The sequence below is a fragment of the Neofelis nebulosa genome, chromosome 4 (assembly GCF_028018385.1).
Source record: "Neofelis nebulosa isolate mNeoNeb1 chromosome 4, mNeoNeb1.pri, whole genome shotgun sequence".
In the NCBI taxonomy this organism is placed as follows: Eukaryota; Metazoa; Chordata; class Mammalia; order Carnivora; family Felidae; genus Neofelis; species Neofelis nebulosa.
Window position 1 is genome coordinate 157,151,577 of NC_080785.1, and position 26,499 is coordinate 157,178,075.

Consider the following 26,499-nt stretch of genomic DNA (forward strand, 5'->3'; position numbering starts at 1 on the left):
AACTCTAGCAATGAAATTTCAGCTCAGGTCATGATCTCCCGGTTCATGGGTTCGATCCCTGGGTCAGGTAAGGTTAAGGACCTTTGAGAGGTAAGGACCATTGAGATTCCCATTGGAAAGATGGAGAAACTGAGGTATAGAGAGGTTAAGCCACAGCTCAGGGTCACCAGCTAGTGAGCAGTGCAGCTGGGACCTCATCTTGCCCTGTGACGCCTCAGTCTCAGTGCCTGGGCAGGAAGGATAAAGCTTTGGCTCCCTTCTCTGTAGCCCACGATGTGAGCTCAGTCATAGCAGTCAGGATCGATGTGGCCCAAGTCAGGAGTGGGTGGGTGGGCTCCATGGCGATTCTCCTGGACCTTCCCCAGGCTGTCCTGAGGCCCTGTGGGGCCCAGAGGGTTGGGATTTTGCAGGGTCATTGGCCTAGCAATGACAGCAAGCCCAGTTGGATCCTAGACCAGGACGGCTCATCTGGGGGGCCCCTGGTCACCCGCAGATGCCCTGGAAAGTGATCTGAAGCTGGTTTCAGGGTGGCCAAGAAGGCGACCAGGGAGAACAAACAGCCTTTACTTCCCGGGCAGATCAGATTCCACGGCCGGCGCCACAGCAGCCTGGGCGGGACCTGGCAGGTGCTGTCTGTGCATAGAGAGGGGAGAGGTGGGGAGATGTCTTCGACCAAAGGCCTAGTTTTCCCAAGGCAGCTGAAGTGTATGGGGGAGGGGGCACATTTTACGGTTTCCCCTCGCCCACCTCTCCGGGACAGCTTGCTGTCTCTCCCCTCAGATCCCCAGGACAGGGGGTACAAGTGGGTGGTACAGGGGCGCCTGGGTGGCTCGTTCGGCTAAACCTCCGGCTTCAGCTCAGATCATGATCTCGCCGTTCGTGGGTTCAAACCCCGCGTCGGGCTCTGTGCTGACAGCTCAGAGCCTGGAGCCTGCTTCCGAATCTGTGTCTCCCTGTCTCTCTGCCCCTCCCGACTCGCACTCGGTTTCTCTCTCTGTCTCAAAAATAAACATTAAAAAAAAGTTATTTTAAAAAAAGTGGGTGGCACAACCCTTCTGGGGGCCCAGTGGGGCGCGTTCTGACCGATGACCCGTGAGCAGAACTTTGACAAAGGCACTTCCAGGCCCGGGCATTTAACTGATGGTGCAAGAGCTTTTGGAGTCCGTCCCCCACTGTCACCAGGGGATGGTGGCAGCCCCTTCAGGCGGATTTCAGGCACTGTGACCAGCCGAGTCTGGGGCTGCTCTGCCATGGGCCCGTGGGATGAATGAAAACTAAGCCTTGGCCTTTCGAAGCCACAGAGATCTGGGGATGTTCCTGACCGCAACAGGACCTGGGCCACCCGGAAGCTGTGGGGACCTAGGGAAGACAGAGCATTAAAGGAAGGAGCACGGATGTGGGAGAAAAATGGTGTTAGTCTGGGGCTATTCGTTTAACAAATGGGTCCAGCCTATTCTTCACGGATTCCGTATTTGTGAGTTCTACTGGCTGAAATTCACTTGTACCCCACCCCCCAGCCAATACTTGCGGCATTTTGCGGCCATTCAAGGACACGCACAGACCGGGGGGGGGGGGGAATCACTGGGGGACCCATTCCCAGCTGAGGCGGAACGTGGTGACACTCTGGCGTCTTGTTTCACCCCTCAGACCGTAAACAGGTGGCCTTTTTGTGGTCTACCAAGTGGCAGGTTTTTCACATCGTTGTGCTTTTTCATCGGCAACTTTGTTGTTTAAGAAAGCCCCCAAGGAGCCTGATCGGTGCCTCGGACTTGGCTCAGGTCACAACCTCATGGTTGGGGGGTTAAAGCCCTGCACTTGGCTCTGCGCTGTCAGGGCAGAGGCAGCTTGGGAATCTCTCTCCCCCTCTGTCTCTGCCTTTCCCCGCCCCCTCAAAATAAATAAAAATAAAAATAAAAATGTCCCCACGTGTAGTGCTTCGTGCTACCTAATGTCCCCACACGCAAGAAGGCAGGGATGTGCCTCCTGGAGAAAATGTGTGGGCTAGATGAACTTTGTTCAGGCGTAAGTTAACAGCGCTATCGGCCGGAAGTTCAACATTAACTAATCAGCGGTATGTATTAAACACGGGGTCTTGAAAGACACACAAAACAAGGCCCGGTACCGATTGCTTGACAAAAATGTGACCAAAGGCTGGTAGGAACCCCCCACGGAATCCGGTACTCCCTAACTCAGTTTTCGCTGTGACATTAAGGGACCTAACTACCGCCAATAATGAGAATGGACGGGGGGCGCCTGGGTGGCGCAGTCGGTTAAGCGTCCGACTTCAGCCAGGTCACGATCTCGCACTCCGTGAGTTCGAGCCCCGCGTCAGGCTCTGGGCTGATGGCTCGGAGCCTGGAGCCTGTTTCCGATTCTGTGTCTCCCTCTCTCTCTGCCCCTCCCCCGTTCATGCTCTGTCTCTCTCTGTCCCAAAAATAAATAAAAAACGTTGAAAAAAAAATTAAAAAAAAAAAAAAAAAAAAAAAGAATGGACGGAACGTACCCGTCACCCGGCAGAGGAAAAGAGACACGTAGAGCAGCTCGAAAGTTCAGACAGCAGGCCCTGGGTTCAGATCCCAGCTGTGACCTTAGCGGCCCCTGCCTCAGTTTCCCGCTCCGTAAAACGCGACAAAACCGGGGCTTCCCACCGGGGTGCGGGAAGACTGAAAGAGACGCTGCGCATCAGGTGTTGGGGCTGAGGTCCCCGCAATATAAACGTGACTGAAACGATTATTCGCGTTTTGCACAATGCTGGAGGGGCGGACCAGGTCTTCTCTGTGACCTATGTCCCTGGCTCAGGCACTCGCGGAGCCTGATTCCCCCTCTGTAGAAGGCGAGTGGTGGCAGCGCCGCCTTAGATGTCCTGCACTGGGGGCACCTCCGCCCCCTGGCTCGTGCCGCGCGTGCGTAGTGAACACCTTGAGCCACAGAGGACCGGCGGCCGGGATCAGGACTCCAGACGGCGAGCGCAGGGCGGTGTTTATTGCCAGGAGGACGCCCGCGTGGCCTCCAGGCACCAGAGTTTTGACACAAATGACTTGAAGGCACTGGTTTCCGTCCAGCCCCCACCCCTGCCCTGCAGGGCCCAGTGGCGATGGACCCCATCACCGAGAGGGCCGGTCCTGCTCCCTTCTCCAGGGCTGTCGCTCCGCTGCGTGGCTGAGGGTCTAAAATGCCCTGCGCCACTGAGATTCCCAAGATGCTGTGGGGCGGGGTGGCTGCCAGTCCCGGGTGTCCGGCAGGGGGGGCTCTTCCCTGGGGCTGACCAAGGGCTACGAGACGCTGGGGGGCAGGCGCGCAGCCGCAGTCTTCTCCACCACAAAGCCGTAGTTATACTGGGGAGGCGGAGCGAGGAGAGCACAGAGTGAGTGAGGGGGTGGAAACGACTAGGGACTCAGCGGCGATCTCCAGCCTTTGGGAGACAGGGTGTGGCTGGGGGAGCCTGGGGCGACGGGAAGGGAGGGGAGAACCCCCCACCCCCCACCCCAGCATGCCACCCTGGGCCCTGCACCCACCTCCTCCTCAATATCCGCCAGTGACTTGATGGTCAGATCGGCAAAGGCAGAGAAGGCCTGGCGGGCAGAGGCAGATCAGTCCCGGGCGGGGACCCTAACCTGGAACCCCCATTCCTTGAACCTCAAGGAGGGTCTCCCTCAGTATTGGCCTGAACATCCCCTCACCCTTCCTGCCACAGCCTGGGGCCACCAGTATCCAGTTGTCCCTCCTGATGCCCCATTCCGAGCCTGAGACCCTCCAGCTTCCTCCAACCCAGGAACATGGACCTCTGTGCTGGGGCACTGGAGGCACGGATGACCCTCCCTGCCACTGACAGGGGCAGACCCAGGTGCCCCCAGCGCCCAGCGTAGACTCACCAGGGGGCCACAGCTCTTGCCCTCAAATCGCGGGTGCAGTGTGAAGGGAACACCATCCATGGCTGAGGAGAGTGAGTGAGGACAGAGGCTGAGGCACAGGAGACTTGAGGCCTGCCTGCCGCCCACCCTAAGCAGAGAGGCTCACGCCATCCCCACCCCCCAATCTCTACAAAATGGGGGAGGCCCAGGCCTGGTTCCAACCCTGGTTCCACCCCTTCCTGGCTATTCAACCTTGGGTAAGTCTTGCCCTCACCCCCCCACCCCCAACTCCCGTGCCTCAGTTTTTTGCTCTGTGCTCACCTGAGATGCCATAGAGGTTGGAGGCCTCGTAGATGGAGTCGCTCCTCCGCAGAGTAGATGCCCGAGAGCCAACCCGGGACAGGGTCCGCTCTGGAAAGCCGCCCTTGCTGGTGGAGGCAGGACAGCACAGGTCAGGCCTAACTCCCCCCATGGCCGCCCCCTTCCCAAGCCTGAGGACTCACCTGGGCTGGGCAGGTGGGTCCAGGGAGAGGCCCCGCATGTCCCGGCTGAGAGCTCGGGGCTTGGGCACCGGCCTGGGGGCCTTGGCCTTCTTGCACCAAATGGCAAAGCCTCCCATGTCCCTAGAAGGAGAGAGAAGTAGGGAGGGGTCCTAGCCTGATGGGGTGACCCCAGCCCTCTGGGGGATTTTCCTTTCAGCATCGCAGCCCGCACCCTGAGCAACATCCTAGCTAATATTGCTGGGTCAGATCACCACAGTGTGCGTTTCAGACCCATCAACTCACTCTTCACAAGAACCCTACAAGATTGATACAATTACCCCTGTTTTAGCATGCGGAAATTGAGGGGGTGCCTGAGTGGCTCAGCCGGTTAAGCATCGGACTCTTGAGTTCAGCTCCGGTCCCGATCTCATGGTGCGTGAGATCGAGCCCCACGTGGGGCTTTGAGCCGACAGCACAGAGCCTGCTTGGGATTCTCCTTTCCCCTCTCTCTGCCCCTCCTCCCTCTCCAGATAACATAAATAAGTAAGGAGACTTTAACACGTGGAAATTGAGGCACAGGTAAGCAGTAGAAGGCACAGGAGAAGGCCTGGGTGGCTCAGTCGGTTAAGCATCCAGCTGCTGGTTTCAGCTCAGGTCATGATCTCAACAGTTCATGTGGGGTTGGAGCCCCAGGTCGGTTTGCGGGGACTGCTTGGGATTCTCTCCTTCGCTCTCTGCCCCTCCCTCTCCCCCTCATGCACTCTCTCTCTCTCTCTCTCGAAACAAACTTAAAAAAAAATTTTTTTTTTCAACATTTATTTATTTTTGGGACAGAGAGAGACAGAGCATGAACGGGGGAGGGGCAGACAGAGAGGGAGACACAGAACCGGAAGCAGGCTCCAGGCTCCGAGCCGTCAGCCCAGAGCCCGACGCGGGGCTCGAACTCACGGACCGCGAGATCGTGACCTGGCTGAAGTCGGACGCCCAACCGACTGCGCCACCCAGGCGCCCCCAAAATTTTTTTAAAAAGGCAGCACAGGAGGCCTCAGGAGACTCCCTGAGGGTCAGCAGGGCAGATATGGGACTTGGAGGGCAAGGGAGGAGGCCAGAGGTGGGGGGAGGGCAAGGGGGGGGCCCTACCCTACTCGCAGGTATCCAGGCACCGTCTTGGTCTTCCCACTCAGCCGGACATCAAACACAGCTGTGTCTGCAGCCCCCAGGGGCACCAGCTTCATACACATGCGTTTCTTCTTGGACACAGAGGCCTCTGGGAGTGGGGGGTGGGGGGCAAGGGAGCGAGAAGAGGGAAGCAGCAGAGAAGGGACCCAGAGATGGCTCCAGGACGACGCTTGCCAGGGTGCTATTTAAGGCAGCTACCTGGATAGCTTTAGGTCAGTGGTTGAGTCATGAATGGTACAGCCGTAGGAGGGGACTCCATGTAGCCTTTAGGAGCCATTGGGGCAGGCTTATCTTTGGTGACATGGAGCAGCATTCATGGGGTGACCGTGCACACCTATGGCAAGGGTGGGTAGCTGTGGACTCGGATGGAACTGAGTGCCCATCCTGGCCCGGCCAACCTCACTTTTCCTTAGTCCTCTAATCCAGGGGTCAGCAAACTCTGGCCCGTGAGCCAAAAGACGCCAAGATCTGCTTTTGCACAGCTAAGAATGTTTTTCACATTTTTAAAGGATTATGGAGGGAAAAGGCAACAGACACTATCTGGCCTGCAAAGCCTAAAATATTTACTATCTGGACCTGTACATAAAATGCTTGCCCCATGAGTTCGAGCCCCGCGTCAGGCTCTGGGCTGATGGCTCGGAGCCTGGAGCCTGCTTCCGATTCTGTGTCTCCCTCTCTCTCTGCCCCTCCCCCGTTCATGCTCTGTCTCTCTCTGTCTCAAAAATAAATAAATGTTAAAAATTAAAAATAAATAAATAAATAAATAAATAAATAAAATAAAATGCTTGCCGACTCTAATATCAATAGATATACCCTGAGAGTCAAATACACATGACAAGGGGTGCTTGGGTGGCTCAGTCGGTTAAGCGTCCGACTTCGGCTCAGGTCATGATCTCATGGTTTGTGAGTTCGAGCCCCGTGTGGGGCTCTGTGCTGACAGCTTGGAGCCTGGAGCCGGCTTCAGATTCTGTGTCTTCCTTTCTCTCTGCCCCTCCCCTGCTAGTTTCCTGTCTCTCTCTCTCAAAAATAAAAGATAAAAATAAAAAATAAAAAAACCAAATACACATGACAAGACACAGTGAGAGGCAGGGAGAGCCAGGTGGCTGGAAAGCAGGGTGGTCAGGGCTGGAAGGGCAGCACCAGGGCTATAGGAGTCAGAAGGGGCGGGGACTAAACAGAGACCTGAGGGAGAATCAAGCATTAACTAGCCCAAGAGTCGAAGACAGGTGCTCCAGGCAGAGGAAACTGTGTGCAAAAGCCTGGAAATGATGGGGCGCCTGGGTGGCTCAGTTGGTTAAGCGGCCGACTTCGGCTCAGGTCATGATCTTGCGGTCCGTGAGTTCAAGCCCCGCGTCGGGCTCTGTGCTGACAGCTCAGAGCCTGGAGCCTGTTTCAGATTCTGTGTCTCTCTCTCTCTCTGACCCTCCCCCGTTCATGCTTTGTCTCTCTCTGTCTCAAAAATAAATAAACGTTAAAAAAAAAAAATTAAAAAAAAAAAAAGCCTGGAAATGAAAAGGCGTGGAAATGGCGAGGGTTCTACTTGGCTACCAGTTAAGAAGATATAGCAGGAACAGTAATAAAACATGTCATGACTCTTACTCTGGGACAAAGGCTGTGCCAATGGCACATTTTTACGCAGGGCAGGGCATGTGGCCCCGCCCTGGAACAGAGCTCGACGCCTCAGCCGGCTCTGTCATTACCCAGTGCATCTAGTGGGCAGTCGAGGCTCGGAAAACAAGTGCCTGTCGTCCCTCCGCCCCTCCCTGGTCCTGCCCACAGGGACCCGAACGCGGCCCCCCACCCCGCCCCCAGTCTCGGACGCGGGCCTCACTGGAGTCCAGGGGGTCGCAGACCGGGGAAAAGCCCGGTGGGAGGGGGCTCTTGTCCACCAGGACCTGGATATCGGTCACCACATTTTCCTGCGGATTCTGAGGGAGGAAGGGGAGGACACAGCGACAGTCATGCTGCAGCAGGAACAGCGCCCCTGGCGGAGGGTCCCGCAAATGGATGGGGGAGTGGGCTGACCCCGGGGATTCCGAAGGTGGGCGCCCCTTACCTCTAGGCTGCCCAAAGAATTGAAGCACAGAAAGTAGCCAGACTTCTGCGCGAAGCTCTTGCCGAAGTTGGCGGGCGTCCCTTCCACGGTGCAGGAGATCTACGATGTGGACGGGAGTCAGCGCCAGGCTCCTACCCCGACGCGGCCGCCTGTGCCCCCACTTGATCCCGTGCCCCCACTTGATCCCCGGCCCCCGACGTCGCTCACCGCACTGAATCCCCGTGGCGGAGGCGCCGAAGCCGACGACCAGACCAGGCCAGCCAGCGGCGCCGTGTCGGTTCCGGGTCCTGGATCCATCCTCTGAGCCCAGAGCCGAAGGCCAGGACGGACTCAGATGTCCGAGCCGACGACCCGCGGCCGGGTTAGGGCAGGAGTCTGAACTACAACTCCCAGAAGACCGTGCGAAGGCGGGGCGGGGAAGGGGGCTGTCTGCGCGTGCCTGGAAGACGGCTAACCAATCGCGTGGGAACATGAAGCCACGCCCCCGTGCACCGCGCAGGCGCACATGAGCGACGTTTGCGGAAAATCGTCTCGTCTCCTTCTCACGCCCAGCGACTTCCTCCAGAAGTGTTTCTACTCAGCGCCGAGGTCTTGCCTGCCCCAAACCAGAACTACCCTCCCCAGAATTCCTTGCGGTATCGGCTTCTCCAGGGACACGTTTGGACATTTAGGGAAGAGATTTGAAAAACTGTAATTGTAGTTCTAGGAAGTCATCCCAAAGGAAACGTCCATGGGTTATGCAGCTATTAGTTTAAATAACAAAAAGTACGGACCACCGTGAACCATGAAATCGTGTGTAACTTGAGGAGTTGTTCATGTTACCGGTGGGAGATTCTGCACTGTGTGAATGGAGATCTCGGTTCTTGGATTCCCCACGAAAGAATAACCTGAGGATCCGCGCTTGAATAAGGACAGCTAGAAGGAAGGCAGCAAGCACAAAGAAGCTTTTTAAGAACCGTACACTTTCAAGGTAGGAGAGCGGGCAGGCCCAGAGATGGCAACTGCCAAGAGGCTAGGGGTGTCTTTTCTTTTTCTGTTTGTGGGTCCTAGCTAGGGTGGTTTCCAATCATCTAAGGGACTCCTCCTATTTATTGGGAGGGGAAGTTTGGGGCCCTACAAGTTTCTTGCCGGAAGTGTCATGGCCACCTTCCCCCCAGAAGGGTAGCGGGTGGGGGTCGAAACCGCAATGTAAATATATTAGAATGAACATAGGCAATCACCCTGCGGTAGAGGTTGGAGAGGAGACCGCAGGTTCTGCACCTGTGGTTCTTGGTTGGCTAACCTTGGTGGAAGCCACAAGGCCAAGATGTTGAAAGCCACAAAGTCAAAATGTTGTGCCCCCAGGCTTCTAATGTGTGACCAATGTTTCACAGCCCTTGCCCCCAGCTCAGGTCTAACTAACTGCCTATTCCATCATTCCCAGACACAATTAGGTTTTTTAAATGAGATATAAAGTATTTAATGCGGTAACATGCTTTTACACCCCTCTGGGGGGAAAATACGAAAAATTAGGGAACAAGGTATTATCTACTCTAACATATTTTTCAGTTTTCTGCAATATCACGGGTTGGCCCACTGTCTGGTTTTTGTATGCATAAATGATTGAAAGGAGGGAAAAAAAAAATAAAGAGTATTTAGTGACGTGTGAAAAGTATGCAACATTTGAATGTCGATGCCCATAAGAAACAAACATCTTGGAAAAGATGACCCAATAATGAGACACAGGAGTGAACTAACCATGGGCTCCCCTAGAAATACCCCATTTTCCTAGTACTTACGAGGAATGTGGGTTCAAAACCTGGAGAGTTCCCTGGGTGAAATTTGAAACTGGACCCCACACTCAGAGGGCAAGGAGAAAGAAGTCAACTACTCTAGATTGGTAGAGGGCAGGGTTTTTGTTGTTGTTGTTGTTTCGTTTTGTTTTAAGTTGTTTTTGTTTTTTGAGAGGCAGAGAGAGAGAATTCCTGCCCATGAACATGCAGAAGAGGGAGGGAGGGAGAGAGGGAGGGAGGGAGGGAGTGAGTCCCAAGCAGGCTCCACACTGTCAGCACAGAGCCTGGTGCGGGGCTCGAACCCATGAGGTGTGAGGTCATGACCCGAGACAAAGTCAGCCACAACTAACTGAGCCACCCAGGCGCCCCGGGAGGTGGTAGTCCCTTAATAAGGAGGGGATTTACACAGGAGGCTAGTCTTCAGTGGCTGCAAGACAAGTAGATCTCCTTACCGCCCCCCCCCCCCCCCGAATCTTAAAAGTTCATATAAAGGCCTTAACTGGGTTCAGTCACATACAGTGTCCGGAAAGGGTCAACAACACCTTACTCTCTCAAGGCAGATCCTTGAAAATAGCTCTCACTGTGGGAATGGTGAGCAGAACATACATTCCAAGGACAGGGGAGGGGGTTAGGAGCCTCGATTGCCTGGTTCCACCTCAAGGGTCAACTGGCAATCACATCCTCTTGGTGACCTCCTCTAACCCTCCACCCCTCATGACCAACTCTTACAGTCCTACACTTCCCCAAACCACAGATTTATTAAGTCCCTTAGGATAGGGGTGGGATCATTCAGGGCATTCACTTGTGTGTCTTCATCTGCTTTAACAAAGATGATACATTGATAGACTCATCAGATATGAACACACAACATTCTGCTCGGATAATGGCACAGGTGCCTCTTTGCAAGGCAGTCATACCCAAGGCCATTCTAATCTGGAGGACAGATTTTCTCATTAGAGACATTTCAGTGTTCAATAGGACAGGCTTTGTCGGGTAAATTTAGTAAGGGCTTCTATGCCTGCTAGAACTTCCTTCAGGCCAGTGGAGGGAACAAACATGGCAGCTGAGGGGTCATACCAGTGGAAAACAACGTGCCCTTCTGGCCTTACGGACAGAGAGGTTGATAACTTTGGTTACTGTGGGTCAGAGTTTGGGGAAAACCCAGGGGGTAGCGGCCCCACCACCCAGGAGGAAGCCGAGCCAAAGATCTGTGCCGCACACCCCCTGGGTCCCATCTGGAATTACCCGGTCGATACCTGGGTGGCATAACAGTGCCAAACCAGTCGGGATCCTTCAGAGTGACAGAATGACTCCATCCCAGGTCTCTGCTACACTTGGTTTGATTCTGTTCAGAGTGGTGTTTTTCTGTTCCCGAGCCCACGAGTGCTCCACTGTCTCTAACCCAGGGTAAGCCACATTGAAGCCACACGGGGCCATCCCACATCTGAGCGAAACCACCTAATGGCTCTGAGAGTGGTGTTTTGGGGACCCTTCCGGTCGGCGGTGTGATGGGCTGCCTGTCTGACTGACTTGACAGAAGAACGCCCGTGCCCGGTGTTATTGATAGTGTCAGTAACCAGTCGGGTTTCTGGATCAGTTCTGGTAAGATCCGCTGAATTATGAGCACCTGTCCTCGTTTGTGCTCCCTTAATGTACTGCTCTAATGCCTTCCAATCCCCTCCCTGGAGTAGTTGGGGGGGGGGGGGGAGGCACATCACGGGCTGGGTACACCACGACAATCCTGACAAGCTAAAGGGCAGCCGCCTGCATCCCCAACCGTTTGGACTGTATTCCTTTGCCAGGCACGCAAGTGGGCCCTCTGTAGAAAGGTATTTCCATCAGGTGCCTATCCCGTGAGCGGACACCACGGGAGCAGTAGAAGTCTAAGGTCAAAAAGACAGATACTTCGTAGAAACGTGTATGGGGAACCCTTCTCGTTAACGTGACTGCAGCTAGGGGGCGCCTGGGCGCCGTTAAGCGTCCCAACTCTTGATTTCGGCTGCGGTCCTGATCTCATGGGTTTGTGGAATGGAGCCCCTGCATCGGGCTGACAGTGCGGAGCCTGCTTGGGATTCTCTCTCTCTCTCTCTCTCTCTCTCTCTCTCTCTCTCTCTCTCTCTGCCCCTCCCCAGCTTGCTCTCGCTCCCTCTCTCTCAAAATAAAAAAAAAAAAATTTTTTTTTAAATATGTGACTGTGGCTTCAGGAAGTTGATCAGGTTGTGCACACCATGCAGGTTGGCCGGGGGAGGCAGCACTGTCAGGCGTGGGGAGATGGACGGGGGGCAGGATGTGCTAGACCAGGGTCCCCGTCTTCTCCCCTTTCCCAGTGGGGACTGGGCAGCTCCCCCCGACCCAGGGTGTGAAATAACTCTCCAACCCCGGCTGGATGTCCCATCACACATCTCGTAGATAAATGCCTCTCCCCGGGCGTGGTGGGACTCGGTGTCCTCCTCAGCCCAGCACGTTGATGTACAGGGAGAGTCAGGGCGATAGCTCTCCCCTGAGACTCCCACACCTTTACGATATTGGGTGCTCTGACAGGGGTCCCCAGTCTGGCATATGGGGCAATTGGTTGTTCATCCCAATCCATTAAGCCTGGGACGGTACTTTGGCCACCTGGCCAAGGTGGTTTGACCTGTTGATAATTCCATCTGCTGCTTTAATATTCCATTCTTCCTTTTACCAATCCTGCTGCTTGTGGGTTACACAGGAGGCGGAACCTCCATCCGCTGTAATGTTCTTTTGCTCAGTCTCACACATCATGACTCTTAAACTGCGACCCCAGCCACTTGTCTGTTTGGTGAGGGTATCCACACATCATACTCAGTGTTCTCTAATCCCCTAATGGTGGCAGCCTGGTTTGCGTGGTGACAAGGGAAAGCTTGGGTCAGAGCAGACACAATGACCACACCACCCAAGCCATAGTTAGAACCCTCCCTCAGAGGGAAAGGGCCAATGTAATCAACTTGCCTGTCCCTTACCGGTTGAGAACTCTGATGGATGGCCCCAGACTTTTTTGTCAGTTGCCTTGGGCATTGTTTAGAACACACAGGGCATGATATTACTGCATTAGAGGCGCCTGGGTGGCTCAGCGCCTCGGTGGGGTATTCGACTTCGGCTCAGGTCATGATCTCACAGCTCGTGAGTTCGAGCCCCGCGTCGGGCTCTGTGCTGACAGCTCAGAGCCTGGAGCCTGTCTCGGATTCTGTGTCTCCCTCTCTCTACCCCTCCTCCCTTCATGCTCTGTATCTCTCTGTCTCAAAAAAAACACTTAAAAAATTTTATGATATTACTGCATTAACCAAGTCACTGGTTCTCAGGAGCAATCTGGTATCCTTGGCAATACAGCATCCCACCCAAGTGCTGCTGTGGCCACTCTTCCCCTGCAGCCAATCTGCTTTATCTACCGAAGGGCCGGTTGCCAGGGCTCATACCTGGGCTAGGGCATCAGCTTCCTTGAATGCCAGGGGGGATTCAGCGCCTTACAAGCCCGGATGTGGGAGACAGTGAGGGTGCCTCAGGCTCCTGCAGGTGAACCCAAACGTCTTTCCACACACCCTGGCCCCGCAAAGGCTTACTCATGATCATCCACCTCTCAGCTTTCTGTTGTCCAGGGTTCATCCTTTTAAAACAGCCCCAACTATCGGGGTACCTGGGTGGCTCCGTCGGTTAAGATCCGACTCTTGATTTTGGCTCCGGTCATGATCTCACGGTTTGTGAGTTCGAGCCCCGCATCGCGCTTTGTGCTGACAGCGTGGAGCCTGCTTGGGATTCCCTCCCTCGTGCTCTCTCTCTCTCTCAAAATAAATAAATAAACGTTTAAAAAAATGAAAAATAAATAAAAGAGCCCAACTATCAGCACAGAAGGGTTAACGGCCTGGGCTCCTGTGTGATCACCAGCCAAACGGCTCCGAGGTCAGCCCACTGGCTGCTGTGGTTTGTTCCCGTTTCCACCCAGATGGTGGCAGTGTTGAGCTGAATAGTGGCTGCAGCTCCCGTGGGTAGCTTGCCCCGACTAGACTAGACCCATCTGTATACCAGGCATCAGCAGAAATGTGCCACTCTCCTTACGGGCCTTGGGGCCACCACGGGACCAGGGGTGGGGGCACTTGGAAGATCTAGGTCCTCTACAGGGCCTAGAGGCACCCTCTTTCTGGTGGGCTGGTAGATAGGGTGCTCCAGCACTGTCAGTCGGCTTCCCTTAGTCGAAGCGGGAGTTTGAGCCAGGACAGAGGTGAGTCCGTGGGCCCTATTCTCAACCTGCCCCTTGACAGGCAGGGAAGTTCCTCCCACGACACGCTGTCCCTTCGTGAGAGGTTCAGTGCGAAGGAGCACAGTGTATACACCTGGGAGCTGTTGCTCTTTGGGGCATATCGGATTTCTGCCCCTTCCACGGCCAAGACCAAAGTCCTAGGGCATTCTCTCCTTCTGTCATCTCTGGCACAGCACCCAACCCAGACTCTGTGGAGTCACAGGCACGTCTAACTCAGACAGTAGCCTTGCTTGGGAGCTGCCCAGAGCCTTTGTTGGCTTCATGAGTAGCTTTGCCTTCTCCAAGGCCACTTTTGCCCGGATCCCCAGTCCCACATGGGCCCTCTCTTTACCAGGTGGTATAAGGGACGGAGGAAAACGATGCCAGAGAGGGAATAAAGGTCCTCCTAACCCCTCCAAAGGCCTGCCCCTCTTCCACCTTAGGAGCTGGACCGGCTCGCAACATGTCAATAACAGCTTCTGGGACAATGTGCATCTTACCCAACCAAGTGACTCCCAAAAACTTGATGGCGGTGCCTGGGCCTCGAGTTTCCTGTAGGTTCACCACCCATCCTCCCACTCACGGATGGTTCCAGGAAAGTCTGTAAAGGGTTCTGCAGCAGAGGCAGGTCTTTACATGTCAACATCCTGTCATCAGTGTCACGGGCCCGTTTTCTGATGTGAGGAGAGAGATCGGGGACTGCCGATCTTGGGTTACCATCCTGTGACAGGTGGCGGGGCTGGCAGACAGCCCTGGGAAGCAGCTGCAAGGTCCGCTGTTGTCCCTCCCACGTGAAGGCAAATTGACTTCACGTCTAGTGGCCAGAGGTACACTGGGAAAGGCATTTGGTGAGTCTGGAGCGGCATGATACACAACCGGGACCACGGCCGAGCTGTCTAAGATGGTGGCAATGTCGGGGGACAACGCCTTGTTCAGTTCTCAGCCGTCTGCCATGGGCATCTGTTTTTTCTACCAGCCGTACTGGACCAGTAGGAATCGAAATAGAAGGCGCTGGGGGCAAGGGGCACCATACCAACTTGGTGAAGTTCTTGGACAGCCCCTCAGGCAACTGATCGTTTCACAGCATCACTCTTTCCTGGGGGTGGCTGGCTTACTGGTTCCCAGTTGGTAGTTCCCCTCGGCGCTGGTTTGGTAACTCTAACCCAGAGGCACACTTCACTGTTAGAGGTTCGCAGACTTTGACCTTGTAGGCTGTCCGTGCCCAGGATGTTCTCTGGTACTGGAGAAATAAAAACCTCGCATTCTCATGGGGGAGAACTCTCAATCTGCAGGGTCAAAGAGATCTTCCTGGCCGTAACTGTTTGCCCTCTGTAACCATCGATGGCACTGAAGGAGCTGGAAAACACCTGAGGGTCACCACGTGTTAGAGCACCTCCAGCTCCAGTACCCACCAGAGATGTCAACTTCTGTTTGTTTCTGGGCGACCAGTAAAGAATGAGCTCACTATGGGGCCTCCAAGTGCCCCCACAACCCTCACCTAGAGGTACTCTTGGCCTGCATCCTGTGGCCAGGCTGTGGGAGGCAACCCACCCTGACTAGGCCTGTATCCCCGAGGCCTCTGCTGGAGCAGCGAGGGGCATCAGGGATGGGAGGGTCAGGCTGGACAGATCCGAACCGTTGTTCAGGGTTGAAGGCTTTCCACAGGCCAGCCGGCACAGCACTGGATTGCCGACCGGTCTTTCCAGGTGGGGTCCTAACAGCAATTTGCTTCCAGGTTACCTTTATTGGACCCTCTACTATCAATTGGAATAGTCTTTTGGCTTCTTGGTCTCCCTCTCTGTCTTGGGTCTTTCCCACACCCTCTACCCATTCTCGGGATTTGTCAGTTTCCCCAGATCAGCAGTGGATTGGCCCAGTGTCATAAATGTCTTGTCCCACAGCGCGCCTGGGTGGCTCAGAGGGTTAAGCATACAACTCTTGAGCTCAGGTCGGGTCGTGATCTCACAGTTCATGAGATCGAGGTCCTGGGAGTCTCTCTCTCTCTCTGCCTCTCTCTCCCTCCCTCAAAATAAGTAAGTAAACTTAAAAACTTTATCTTGGCCTACAGCTAGGCTCAGCATGGGTATCACTGTCCCATGGTAGGTTCTGGAAGGGGACCGGAAAATTTTAGCTTTCATTCCTGCGGTGACTGACTGTGGCCCGATCAGGGCCTTCAGAGAGAGGGGTATAAATGTCCTGTCTCCTTCCCAACTCCCTAAGCATTTGCTGTACCTCTCCTACAGATTTCCAGGGCCCCGTGCCCAGGGAGGTCCCCCCCCTCATTTGGCCGAGCCTCCCTGCAGGCTAGAATAATCTAATCTAGAAGGGAGTGAGTACCTGAGTTCCCTGGGCATCACCCAAGTGCTGCCAGAGGGCAGGGAGTGTGCTGGCGGTGCTGCTCGTTTTCTCTGCGTCCTGCCCAGTAAGAGAAATGCCATCGCCCCCCGGATCTCATAGGGGCACCACCCATGCCTGGAGACTTTCCCTGGCCTTTTGCTGGAACTTGGCAGCTATACCTATAAACAGGCCCAGTGGGGGTATATTCGCTCCTTTTTTTTTTTTTTTTTTGTAATGTTTATTTATTTTTGAGAGTGAGAGAGCAGGGGAGGGGCAGAGAGAGGGTAAGAGAGAGAATCCCAAGCAGGTTCCGCACTGTCTGCGCAGAGCCCGGCGGGGGCCTCAAACTCAAACCGTGAGGCCGTGACCTGGGCCCCAAACCACGAGTCGGAAACTTAACAGACTGAGCCACCCAGGCGCCCCCGGAGTATATCCGCTTATCATGTACATTTCCGGAATTGGGGAGCTGCCCCACTGGCTGGGGCCCTCGTTGCTTTCCTTGGTGTTCAGGGTCCCCGACACGCTGCCTGCACCCTCCCAGCGACGCAAAACGGCGTGCTAAGGCTTCCAACTTAAGTATCCTGCCGTCCCACCCCGTCTGCCAGCCCCTAAGCCGGCAGTCGCTGCACATTCTTTTTTTTTTTTTTTCTTTTTTTTTCAACGTTTTTTTTTTATTTATTTTTGGGACAGAGAGAGACAGAGCATGAACGGGGGAGGGGCAGAGAGAGAGGGAGACACAGAATCGGAAACAGGCTCCAGGCTCCGAGCCATCAGCCCAGAGCCTGACGCGGGGCTCGAACTCACGGACCGCGAGATCGTGACCTGGCTGAAGTCGGACGCTTAACCGACTGTGCCACCCAGGCGCCCCCAAAAAAAAATTTTTAATAAGAAAAAGAAGTTTGTTTCTTCAGTGTCCCTACATTATCCTGTCAAGATTGAGCACAAAACGTGGCATCTGGGTGGCTCAGTCGGTTGAGGATCCAACTCTTTTTAAATGAAATGTTTTTATTTATTTATTTTGAGAGGGGGGGAGGGGCAGAGAGAGAAGGAGAGAGAATCCCAAGCAGGCCCTGTGCCATCAGCTCAGACGCAGGGCTTGATCCCAGGAAGCGCAAGATCATGACCTGAGCCACACTGAGAGTCAGATGCTCAAGCGACTGATCCACCCAGGTGCCCCTGAGCATCTGACTCGTGATCTCAGCTCAGGTCTTAATCTCAGGATCGTGAGTTTAAGCCCCATGTTGGGCTCCATGCTGGGTATAGAGGAAGGAAGGAAAGAAGGAAGGAGAGAGAGAGAGGAAGAAAGAAAGAAAGAAAGAAAGAAAGAAAGAAAGAAAGAAAGAAAGGGGGAGGGAGGAAGGAAGAGAGGAAGGAAGGAAGGGAAAGAGGGAGGGAGGAAGGAAGGAAAAGAGAGGAGAGAAGAGAAAAAAGAAAAAGAGGGAAGGAGGGAGGGAGGAAGGAAGGAAGGGGGAGGGAGGGAGGAAAAAGAAAGAAAGAAAAAGAAAAGAAAGGGAGGGAGGAAGGAAGGGAGAAAGAGGAAGGAAGGGAAAGAGGAGAGAAGAGAAAAAAGAGGGAAGGGGGAAGGAGGAAGGAAGGAAGAGGGGGAGGGAGGGAGGAAAAAGAAAAGAAAGGGAGGGAGGGAGGAAGAGAGAGGAAGGAAGGAAGGAAAAGAGAGGAGAGAAGAGAAAAAAGAAAAGAAAAAGAGGGAAGGGGGGAGGAGGGAGGGAGGGAGGGAGGGAGGAAGGAAGGAAGGAAGGAAGGAAGGAAGGAAGGAAGGAAGGAAGGAAAAGATTAACCACAAAAAGAAAAAGTCCTGTTTGTGCTTCTCCCTCCTGCCCAGGATGTGGGCTTAGGCATGGGCTGCACACCCTGACTTCGTTCCACAGGGCACCGCACCGAAAGGGGGCAGAGAGTAACTTCACAGTGGAGACACCTGACGGATGCCACCTCAGCCCGGTGGTCAAGGTCAACATCGTAGTGAAAAGTCACGCTGACGGCATGTGCCCTGGACACAGCGCGCCAAGAAGGACACCTCACCTCTGCGGTCCTCCCCCAAACTGTCACCCCTAGGCCAACCGTGGAAAAACACCAGACAAATCCCAACTGGGGAGCATCTTACAAAACACCTGACCAGTCCTCAAAACTGTCAAGGTCATCAAGAGCAAGAAAGCCCGCAACTGTTTTTCAGCCCAGAAGAGCCTAAGGAGGTGTGGCAACTAAACGTAACCTGGGGTCCGGGGTCCGAAAGAGGACATTAAGAAAAACTGAGGGAGGGGCGCCTGGGTGGCGCAGTCGGTTAAGCGTCCGACTTCAGCCAGGTCACGATCTCGCGGTCCGTGAGTTCGAGCCCCGCGTCGGGCTCTGGGCTGATGGCTCGGAGCCTGGGGCCTGTTTCCGATTCTGTGTCTCCCTCTCTCTCTGCCCCTCCCCCACTCGCACTCTGTCTCTTTCTCTCTCTAAGATAAATAAACATTAGGGGCGCCTGGGTGGCGCAGTCGGTTAAGCGTCCGACTTCAGCCAGGTCACGATCTCGCGGTCCGTGAGTTCGAGCCCCGCGTCAGGCTCTGGGCTGATGGCTCGGAGCCTGGAGCCTGTTTCCGATTCTGTGTCTCCCTCTCTCTCTGCCCCTCCCCCGTTCATGCTCTGTCTCTCTGTGTCCCAAAAATAAATTAAAAAAAAAAAAAAAAAAAAAAAAAAACGTTGAAAAAAAAAAAGAAAAACTGAGGGAATCTGAATACTGTATAGACTTTAGTTACTAATAATGTAAGACGTTAGTTACCAGTATTTGTTCATTCATTATAACAGAGGTGCCATAGACCTGGAAGATGTTAAAAGGAGGAGAAGCTGGTGTTGGAGCACACGGAACACTTTTGTACCGTCTTCACTATTTTCCCGCAAATCCAAAACTATCCTGAGATAAAATGATCCTTTAAAAAAAAAAAAAAAAAGTAACAAAGCTAAAATCAGAAAAATGGCAGCCCGTTTCCCCCGGAATTTTAGAGGGAAAAACTTACTGTTTGCCAGGGCCAGGGCCATAGCAACGGGAGTAAGGCACTCGCGTCAGCTGCAGAAATTAAGGGCGCACCAAAAGGTCCTATTATCAGTCACACCCATTTTATAGCTGCAGAAACCGAGGCTGAGAGGAAATCACTCGCCCAGGTCCTACAAGGGCTCTTCACCCACGTCCTCGGCCTCTGACCTGCAGTTGTGGTCCCGAGCCGACCCCAAAGGTTGAAGGCCAGCGCGGGGCAAAGTCAGCTTTGCCAAGGGTCACGTGTTTGCACTTAGGGGCCTGGCCAGGGTGGGAGACCCCTCCTCAAGGCGCTTCAGCAAGATCCCCCCCCTCCCCCCCATTCTTTGTTATTTGGCTGCTGAGTCCGGCCCCTTCTGAGGCCTCTCCCTGGACCCCCGACACTCCCCGGGCACTTCGGGTTCACCGTATCCCAAATGGACCAGGTTGTCTTTCCTCAGAATGGCCGCATTTCTGTGTTACGCACCTTTCTTCCTGCTCTGCATCCATTGAGCGCCTACTGGACACCAAAGCACTTTGCTAGAAACTCCTCACTGGCCCCTACTGACGAGGCCGCTCCTGTTATTGCCCCACTTTACAGATGACAAAATGGAGGTTCAGAGGGTTTACTTGGCGCCCTGGGATAGAGAGGCAGAATCTGGAAGTCGGAGCCTGTTTCCTGCTGGAGCCAGGACAGGGACCCGGGCGACTTTATTTGTTGGCCGTGGCGGCCCCTGGTGGCCAAGTTGAGAACTGCGGCCTGCGTGGAGGGCGGGGTCGGAGGGAGGGGGGCATCCAGAGCCTCTCTGGGCTTGGGCTTTCATTTTCCCAGCCTCCAGTCCCTCCTCAGACACCCTGCATGGTTTCCTATAGTCCCCTCGGTGGGCCCAGGGACGCTAAGTGAGCCCCGGCTGGGTCATCACGGAGACCCCTAAACACAATATCCAGCCTGTTGGGTCAGAGCCAGGCCCTGCCCCCAGTCTTCCACACACCTCTCAGCCTCAGTTTCTCCGGCTTGAGGCTGAATCAACGGCAGCTTCTGCCTCCTCAGGTCCTGGTACACGTGAACAGCAGGCTGGCATGCACCAGACGCCCCGTAACTGCTGCTGTCACCCTCAGTTACCTGCAGGGGAGGTGCAGGAACTTGAGATGGGGTGCCCCAGGCAGCCCTAGCTCTCCGCCCACAGGAACTCAGTCGCGGACACCAAGCCAGAAAAGCTCAAGATTTTAATTCAGCACAAATAACCCACCTCTTTTCCTGGGAAATAGAAACTGAAAGCCGAAACTTCTGCCTGCAAATACCCACTGGAGAGCCTCCAGGTCAAAGGATGCTCTCCAGCCTTTGTCATTGGCCAGGACGGCCGTCATGTTAATAAGGGGGCAGCCTCAGCCAATAGGACGTCCCAGCACCCCCCTAACTCCTGCCCAAACTCACTCATTCAGGGGCAGATCTAGAGGCACCTGCTTTTTACCACTATTGGCCTGTGCCCAGGACTGACTACTCAGAGTCAATGGTGCCATGTCGGAGTCTTGGGTGGCAGAGGTGGCTGGGGGGCTTCCTGATCCTGGCGGTGCTGGGTCTGTCCGTGGCCCTGATCATCTTTGCTGTCAAGGCCAACAGCAAAGCCTGCAAAGATGGCCTCCTAGCAGAGGAGGAGTGTCACGGTGTCACCCGCCTCCTGGAGGTCCAGCTGACCCAAGCCCGGGAAGGCTTACTGAGGACCGAGGTCCAGGCTGCCACCTGCAACGAGACTGTGGTAAGCTACTGCAGTTCCTGGAGAGGCCCCCGTGCTTGGGTGGTCCCCACCGGTCTAGATGGAGATAAAGACAGACCTTGAAACTGCCCCTGGACCCTCATATAGGGACCTGAGTCCCAATAACCCCTCATCAGGCTTTGGGGACCTCTGAATTCTCTCAGCAGTGCTGGTGTGGGGCAGGGCCTTAAAACTCCTTGGAGCATCCAAATCGGGTGTGTCAGTATCCCCGCTAGGATGTGCAAAAACCTCCAGCCTGCTGTGGGGGGGCTAGAAACTCCTCTTGGCACCAGTCCTGTATAGCAGAGATCCCATCTAGGGGTTGGGATGGGAAGGGGCTCTTTACACATCCACTGAATGAGAGAGAGACTTTGAAACTTTAATTTGGGTCCCTATATGGGGGACCTTGAAACTCCCGCTGACGTCTAACTTGGGCTCAGAAATCCCCCTGTGTTCTGGGCTAGAGGGGACCTCTAAATCTTGGGCAAAAAGAGGTCTAGGAGTTTCTCCTAGGGTTTGGGCATAGGGAGCCTCCAAATTCCCACGTTGGGGGCCTCAAACCCCCTATTTCGAGGATCACATCCTTAGCGGCCCTGGGAGGATGGGAGGTTGTGGCCATACTTGGAGGCGGGAGACTGGGGTGCAGGGAGGATCGGAGGTGAATCTGAAAGGGGTTTGGACCTGGACCCCTCTGAACCTAGGGCCTGGGGAGGGAGTCTGGGGCCCTGGTCAGCAGCCCCCCCTCTAGGCCAGAACCCCAGTCGCTAGCCCTCCCCTCTGTCCCAGGTAACCCTGTTGGCTTCCCTGGAGATGGAGAAGGCCCAGAGCCAGGAGTGGCTCGCGAAAAGGGAGGAGCTTCGGGGTGAGAAAGCACAAAGCTTTCCAAGGAGGCGGATTCGGAGGGATGGGTCAAGTATTGAAGAAGAGGGGAGAGGGAGGGCCCCAGGGTTGGGGTCGCTAGGGAGCTGCCAGAAAAACCCAGTGGAGGGTGTGAAAGGAGGACCCCAGGTTTCCAAGATGGGGTGGCATGGGGGCGGGGCGGAGGCGGTCTTAGGTCCCAGGATGGAGCCGGGTGAAGGACGGTGCCACTGTGCTGACAGGTTCCCCCCCGCCCCACCCCGCCGTTTCTCTCCCATCTTAGGAGAGATTGAGGAGTTGAAGCACAAGCTGCAGAACTCTTCGGCGGAGGTGGAAAGACTGAGGTTGGCGCCACGCCCCCCGACCACGCCCCTTCCACCCGCCCGTCCTACCCCCGTCCTACCCCGAGACCCCGGACCCCCTTTGCACGCAAAGTTTGAATCCCATCCTGTCCCTCTGGTCCTACAAGCCCACTCTCCTCCCCACTGACTTGGTGCGGGGGGAGAGGGGGGATTCTGAGGGGCGACGAGGCTAGAGCTGGTGGCAATCAGTCCCGGGCGGTTGCCTGAGTCGTGCCCACATCTTCCCCCAGAAAAGGGACTGAGACCTCGAGCAAGAAAAAGGAAATCGCGTCTGCCAGCTCCTCGGAAGCGCTCAGCCCCTTGGTGGTCTCTGTGCACCTGCTCCTGGCCTTCGTTGCTCTGCTGGCCTGAGGTCCCTGCGGGTAAGAAGGGGGCGGCCTGGGGTAGAAGAAAGCTGGGGACGGAAAGGAGGGAGTCCAGGATGAGCCAGGATTTGGGGAGGCGGCCTGCCTGCACAGAGAGGGGTTTGGGGGAGGGAGAGAGAGCTCACTGAGTGGGGAGGAGGCCTGGGGCCCGAGGTGAGGCTTAGGGAGGGGGCGGGGCGTCTTTTGTTCCCCTCAGTCCACCCTGAGTCCCTCTTCTGATGCCTCTTAGGCCACAGTCTGGAGTGGTCCGTTCCTGCTCTGCTTTTCCCTTGGAGGCTTGACCTGACCTGACCGGTTCTGAAGAGGCCACGCTGTGGCACAGTCAGGGGAAGGGGGCGCCAGGCAGCAGCTGGAGGTACACGGAGAAGCCTTGAGGTTGGACAAGCAGGGGAGCTGGCCCAGGGCTGCCTCCCCCTCGGGCCTCCCCGCCCCCTCCCCCTTGCAGCGCTGGGCAGGGCAAGGGATGGGGAGACCTGCTTCTTGCTGTCACGGTTTCTGGAAGCTCACTGTCCTCTGAGGTCTTTGACCTCCTTAAAAAGTAAACACCCCTTCCGGGGAGAAAGACATTGCTCTGAAGTTCTTGGAGTGCCATTGTGTCACCCCACTGCCACTGCGTCTGGGGCCTGTCCTGCAGGCAAATGTGGACACCCACAGACATCCACACCAAAGCTTCCCTGTTCCAGAATGTTCCCAGGAACCCCTTGGGTTTGGGCAGGCAGCATCCCACCGCCTCCCTGGCCCTCCCCAGTGGGACTGTCTTAAAGGACTGTACACCCTCACCAGCTGTGCGCGGGGCAATCTATTCTTGCTCTCCTATCTACTCTCACTTCCTCACTGGATCTTCCGAGGCGTGTCCCAGTAAGGAAACCAAGGCTGTGACAGGGGACATCCTTTTGTACTTTCCAATCCCATCCCGCAGAAAATTCGGGGCTGGTACTCAAACCTAGATCTGCAGACACACACATGCCAGGTCTTTGTCACAAGGCTCGCCCCCGCCCCAAACTCCTGTTCATCCTGCAGTACCCCACTCTGGGAACCCCTCCTACAGAGAGTCCCTCTGGTTCTTCAACATTGAGAGCTGTTGTCCCGATAGACTCTTCATCTGCTTTCTGGGATCCTCGCAGGCTCTACAAAGCCTTCCTCCTCTGTTACCTCCCTTTCTCCAAGTTCTGCTGGAATCCCAACCGCTGTCCAGGCAGCTTCCTGCCCTTGGCACAGGAGCCAGGACCTTTGTGTCTATCAGCACTGCTGACTTTTGAGCTGGATTGTTCTCTGTGGTGCTGGGGGATTTTGAACAACGCCCCTGGCCTCCACCCACCAGATGCCTGTGCCCCTACCCCCCCGGGCGGCGGCGGGCGGTGACGACACAGATTGCCTTCGGGCATTACCAAGTTCCCCGTGGGGGTGCAGACTCCCTTCCTGTGAGAACCTCTGCTCTAGAAGCGGAGATTCTGGTCTTCCTCATCTCTTGTGTCCCCAGCTCGCAGGAGGGCTCAGGAGGTTGCTTTATGATGACCAAGTCATTTCACCCGTGTGAAATGAGAAGTCCTTGGATTTGCTCGGGATTTCTCAGCTGCTCGAGCAATCGAAACTCCCGATGCCCAGAAGCAAACCCTTCTCGCGGGACCCGGGGCCTCCCCCCACCTGTTACCGCAGCCCATCGCCGGACGGGCTCACATTCAAGAGACTTTTTTTTTCAACGTGTTTTTTTTTTTTTTGTTAATTTTTATTTTTGGGACAGAGAGAGACAGAGCATGAACGGGGGAGGGGCAGAGAGAGAGGGAGACACAGAGTCGGCGGAAACAGGCTCCAGGCTCTGAGCCGTCAGCCCAGCGCCTGACGCGGGGCTCGAACTCACGGACTCACGGACCGCGAGATCGTGACCTGGCTGAAGTCGGACGCTTAACCGACTGCGCCACCCAGGCGCCCCTCAAGAGACAACTTTTGATTGGAAAGGAATATGAGTCTCATTCTGGAGGCCGGCCACCTGGGGAGAAGGCCGACTCTTGTCCAAAAGCCAACTCCGAGGTTTCTGCCCGGCCCAGAGATTTTTAAAGGGATTGAGGACACAGTTAATCAGCTAAGGGAGTGCAGGGGACTGTGACAATACTTAATTATGTGCCATCTCGATGGTGCCAGCTACAGACCTTGCTAGTGTGGTGCTCAGAGGTTGTGCAAGGGATCCTGGTTCCTTGGTGCCCCGTGGGGGGGCGGGGGGGAGGGGAGCAGGGGAGATGCTAGAGGGTTTGGGTCCTTGGTGCCCAGGGTGGTGCAGAAGCGCTCTGTTCTTTCTGGGAAAGAATGCATGATCTATAAATATACAAAGAAAGGCTTAGTTAATCATTCACATGGGCTCAGCATTCTCTTGCAAAAATTTAATGACTACTAGGGTGGCCTGCGGGCCCACCCACCTCTGTCCTCAACTCCCGCCCCCAGAGCTGCTTTTCCATGATAAAGGACAACATGATGCCCAACATGATGGACTCAACCTGTTCAGAACATTTCTCCTCCCAAGCCCCTATACGTGGCTGAGTATAAACTTCTCTCCCTCCTAAAGACGCCCCTGTCTGGGCCAAGATGGGCCACTTTGGCAGGAAGACTATTTTGAGTTAAAAAGCAATCAAGCAGCGCCTGGCTGGCTCCATCAGGAGAGCACGCGACTCTTGGCCGCGGGCTCGTGATTTCGAGGGTGATTTCGAGGCCCACGTCAGGCGTAGAGCCTACTTGAAAAAAGAAACTAAAATAAAAAACAAAAAGCAATCAGGGGCGCCCGGGGGGCTCAGTCGGTTAAGCGTCCAACTTCGACTCGGGCCATGATCTCACGGTTCGTGAGTCCGGGCCCCACGTTGGGCTCTGCGCTGACAGTGCGGGCACCTGCTTGGGATTCTCTCTCCCTCTCTCTCTCTCTCTCTTTCTGCCCCCCCCCCCCACTTGCGCTCTCGCTCTCAAAAGAAAGAGACTTTAAAAATAAATAAATAATGGGGCGCCTGGGTGGCGCAGTCGGTTAAGCGTCCGACTTCAGCCAGGTCACGATCTCGCGGTCTGCGAGTTCGAGCCCCGCGTCAGGCTCTGGGCTGATGGCTCGGAGCCTGGAGCCTGCTTCCGACTCTGTGTCTCCCTCTCTCTCTGCCCCTCCCCCGTTCATGCTATGTCTCTCTCTGTCCCAAAAATAAATAAAATAAATAAATAAACAAATAATAAAAAGCAATCAAAGCCCAGCAGATTCAGGAAAAGCTCTGTCCTCCCCACCCCCCCACCCCCGCAACTGCCTAAAAAGAATTTAAATAGAGGACCCGCTCCAGGAAGAGAGCTATCACCACAGATGAAAACATCATACTGTGAACTGGATGCTGTAGACAAGAACTGAGCAAGGCCTCTTTGACCCGAAATCCTCTGTGTCCCATTGTTTCTGAGTGGCCCAGTGCCGGAAGCCAAGCTATCCAACCAGCCTGATGGCAGGGCCCGGGCGGTGGACGGATCGGTGGACGGATCGGGACTGCACGGAGGCCCACAGACAGTGAAGCTTCTTGTACTCCCGCTTTTTATGTAATTTGGCCTTAGCGTTGGTCAGGGCAGCCCCCCCTACCAATGAAAGTACCTGGGGATTTGTCAGTTGGGGAATTGCCTACGACTCGCCTCCCCGCCCCCCCGCCCCCCCCCCCCGGGAAAAGAACCATTGGGGAAAGAAACAAGATTCCGCAGGGAAATTATGCCGCCCCACATCCAGCCCTTGCCACCCCCTATAAAGACTCCTCTGCCTGGGGCGCCTGGGTGGCTCAGTCGGTTGGGCGTCCGACTTCAGCTCGGGTCACGATCTCGCGGTCCGTGAGTCCGAGCCCCGCATCGGGCTCTGGGCTGATGGCCCGGAGCCTGGAGCCTGGTTTCGATTCTGTGTCTCCCTCTCTCTCTGCCCCTCCCCCGTTCATACTCTGTCTCTCTCTCTGTCTCAAAAATAAATAAACGTTAAAAAAAAAAATTAAAAAAAAAAATAAAGACTCCTCTGCCTAAAGGAAGGATAGCCTCCTACACTTCCCAGCCAAGGAGGAGGACAAATGGGTTCGAAATCCCCACTCCGGCGACAAAGGAATGTATCTGTGGATACAAGTTACTCCAACCCCTAGGCCCACTTGGCCCCCAGGAGGCATTCCAGGTGATAGAAGGACCTGGTGGGTTGAGGTACAGAATGGTTCATTAGTTCCTAGGTATACGTTGTCTCTCTGG

At 55.1% G+C, this 26,499-nt stretch overlaps 2 protein-coding genes across 4 annotated transcripts; one reads left to right on the top strand and one right to left on the bottom strand.

Annotated features, from left to right (window-relative positions):
* Positions 1-2,050: 2,050 nt before the first annotated feature.
* MVB12A (multivesicular body subunit 12A) lies at positions 2,051-8,055 on the bottom strand. Of its 2 annotated transcripts, XM_058727525.1 has the most exons (10): positions 7,776-7,953; positions 7,569-7,667; positions 7,344-7,440; positions 5,474-5,600; positions 4,355-4,474; positions 4,173-4,279; positions 3,873-3,934; positions 3,516-3,572; positions 2,504-3,335; positions 2,051-2,253 (listed from the first exon to the last, which is right to left on the bottom strand). In XM_058727525.1, exons 1-9 carry the CDS (start codon positions 7,863-7,865, stop codon positions 3,273-3,275), a joined length of 822 nt encoding a protein of 273 aa, XP_058583508.1. In that variant the 5' UTR covers positions 7,866-7,953; the 3' UTR covers positions 2,051-2,253; positions 2,504-3,272. The 2 variants fall into 2 exon arrangements, with proteins under 2 accessions (XP_058583508.1, XP_058583507.1); XM_058727524.1 differs by lacking the exon at positions 7,344-7,440 and having other exon boundaries at positions 7,776-8,055.
* An 11,680-nt stretch (positions 8,056-19,735) lies between these two features.
* Positions 19,736-22,847, top strand: BST2 (bone marrow stromal cell antigen 2). 2 transcript variants are annotated; one of them, XM_058727528.1, is made up of 5 exons: positions 19,736-20,696; positions 21,480-21,606; positions 21,835-21,895; positions 22,144-22,275; positions 22,508-22,847. In XM_058727528.1, the coding sequence occupies exons 1-4, from the start codon at positions 20,451-20,453 to the stop codon at positions 22,262-22,264; spliced, it is 555 nt and encodes a 184-aa protein (XP_058583511.1). In that variant the 5' UTR covers positions 19,736-20,450; the 3' UTR covers positions 22,265-22,275; positions 22,508-22,847. The 2 variants fall into 2 exon arrangements, with proteins under 2 accessions (XP_058583511.1, XP_058583512.1); XM_058727529.1 differs by having other exon boundaries at positions 19,746-20,696; positions 21,480-21,555.
* Positions 22,848-26,499: the final 3,652 nt, after the last annotated feature.

Coding starts and splice junctions, on each gene's coding strand:
- MVB12A (XM_058727524.1), bottom strand. CDS start 8,040: ATGTTCCCACGCGATTGGTTAGCCGTCTTCCAGGCACGCGCAGACAGC. Junction 7,668..7,775: donor CGCCACGGGGATTCAGTGCG/GTGAGCGACGTC, acceptor TCCACATCGTAG/ATCTCCTGCACCGTGGAAGG. Junction 3,573..3,872: donor GCAAGAGCTGTGGCCCCCTG/GTGAGTCTACGC, acceptor TCTGCCCGCCAG/GCCTTCTCTGCCTTTGCCGA.
- BST2 (XM_058727528.1), top strand. CDS start 20,451: ATGGTGCCATGTCGGAGTCTTGGGTGGCAGAGGTGGCTGGGGGGCTTC. Junction 21,607..21,834: donor GATTCGGAGGGATGGGTCAA/GTATTGAAGAAG, acceptor CTCCCATCTTAG/GAGAGATTGAGGAGTTGAAG. Junction 21,896..22,143: donor GCGGAGGTGGAAAGACTGAG/GTTGGCGCCACG, acceptor ATCTTCCCCCAG/AAAAGGGACTGAGACCTCGA.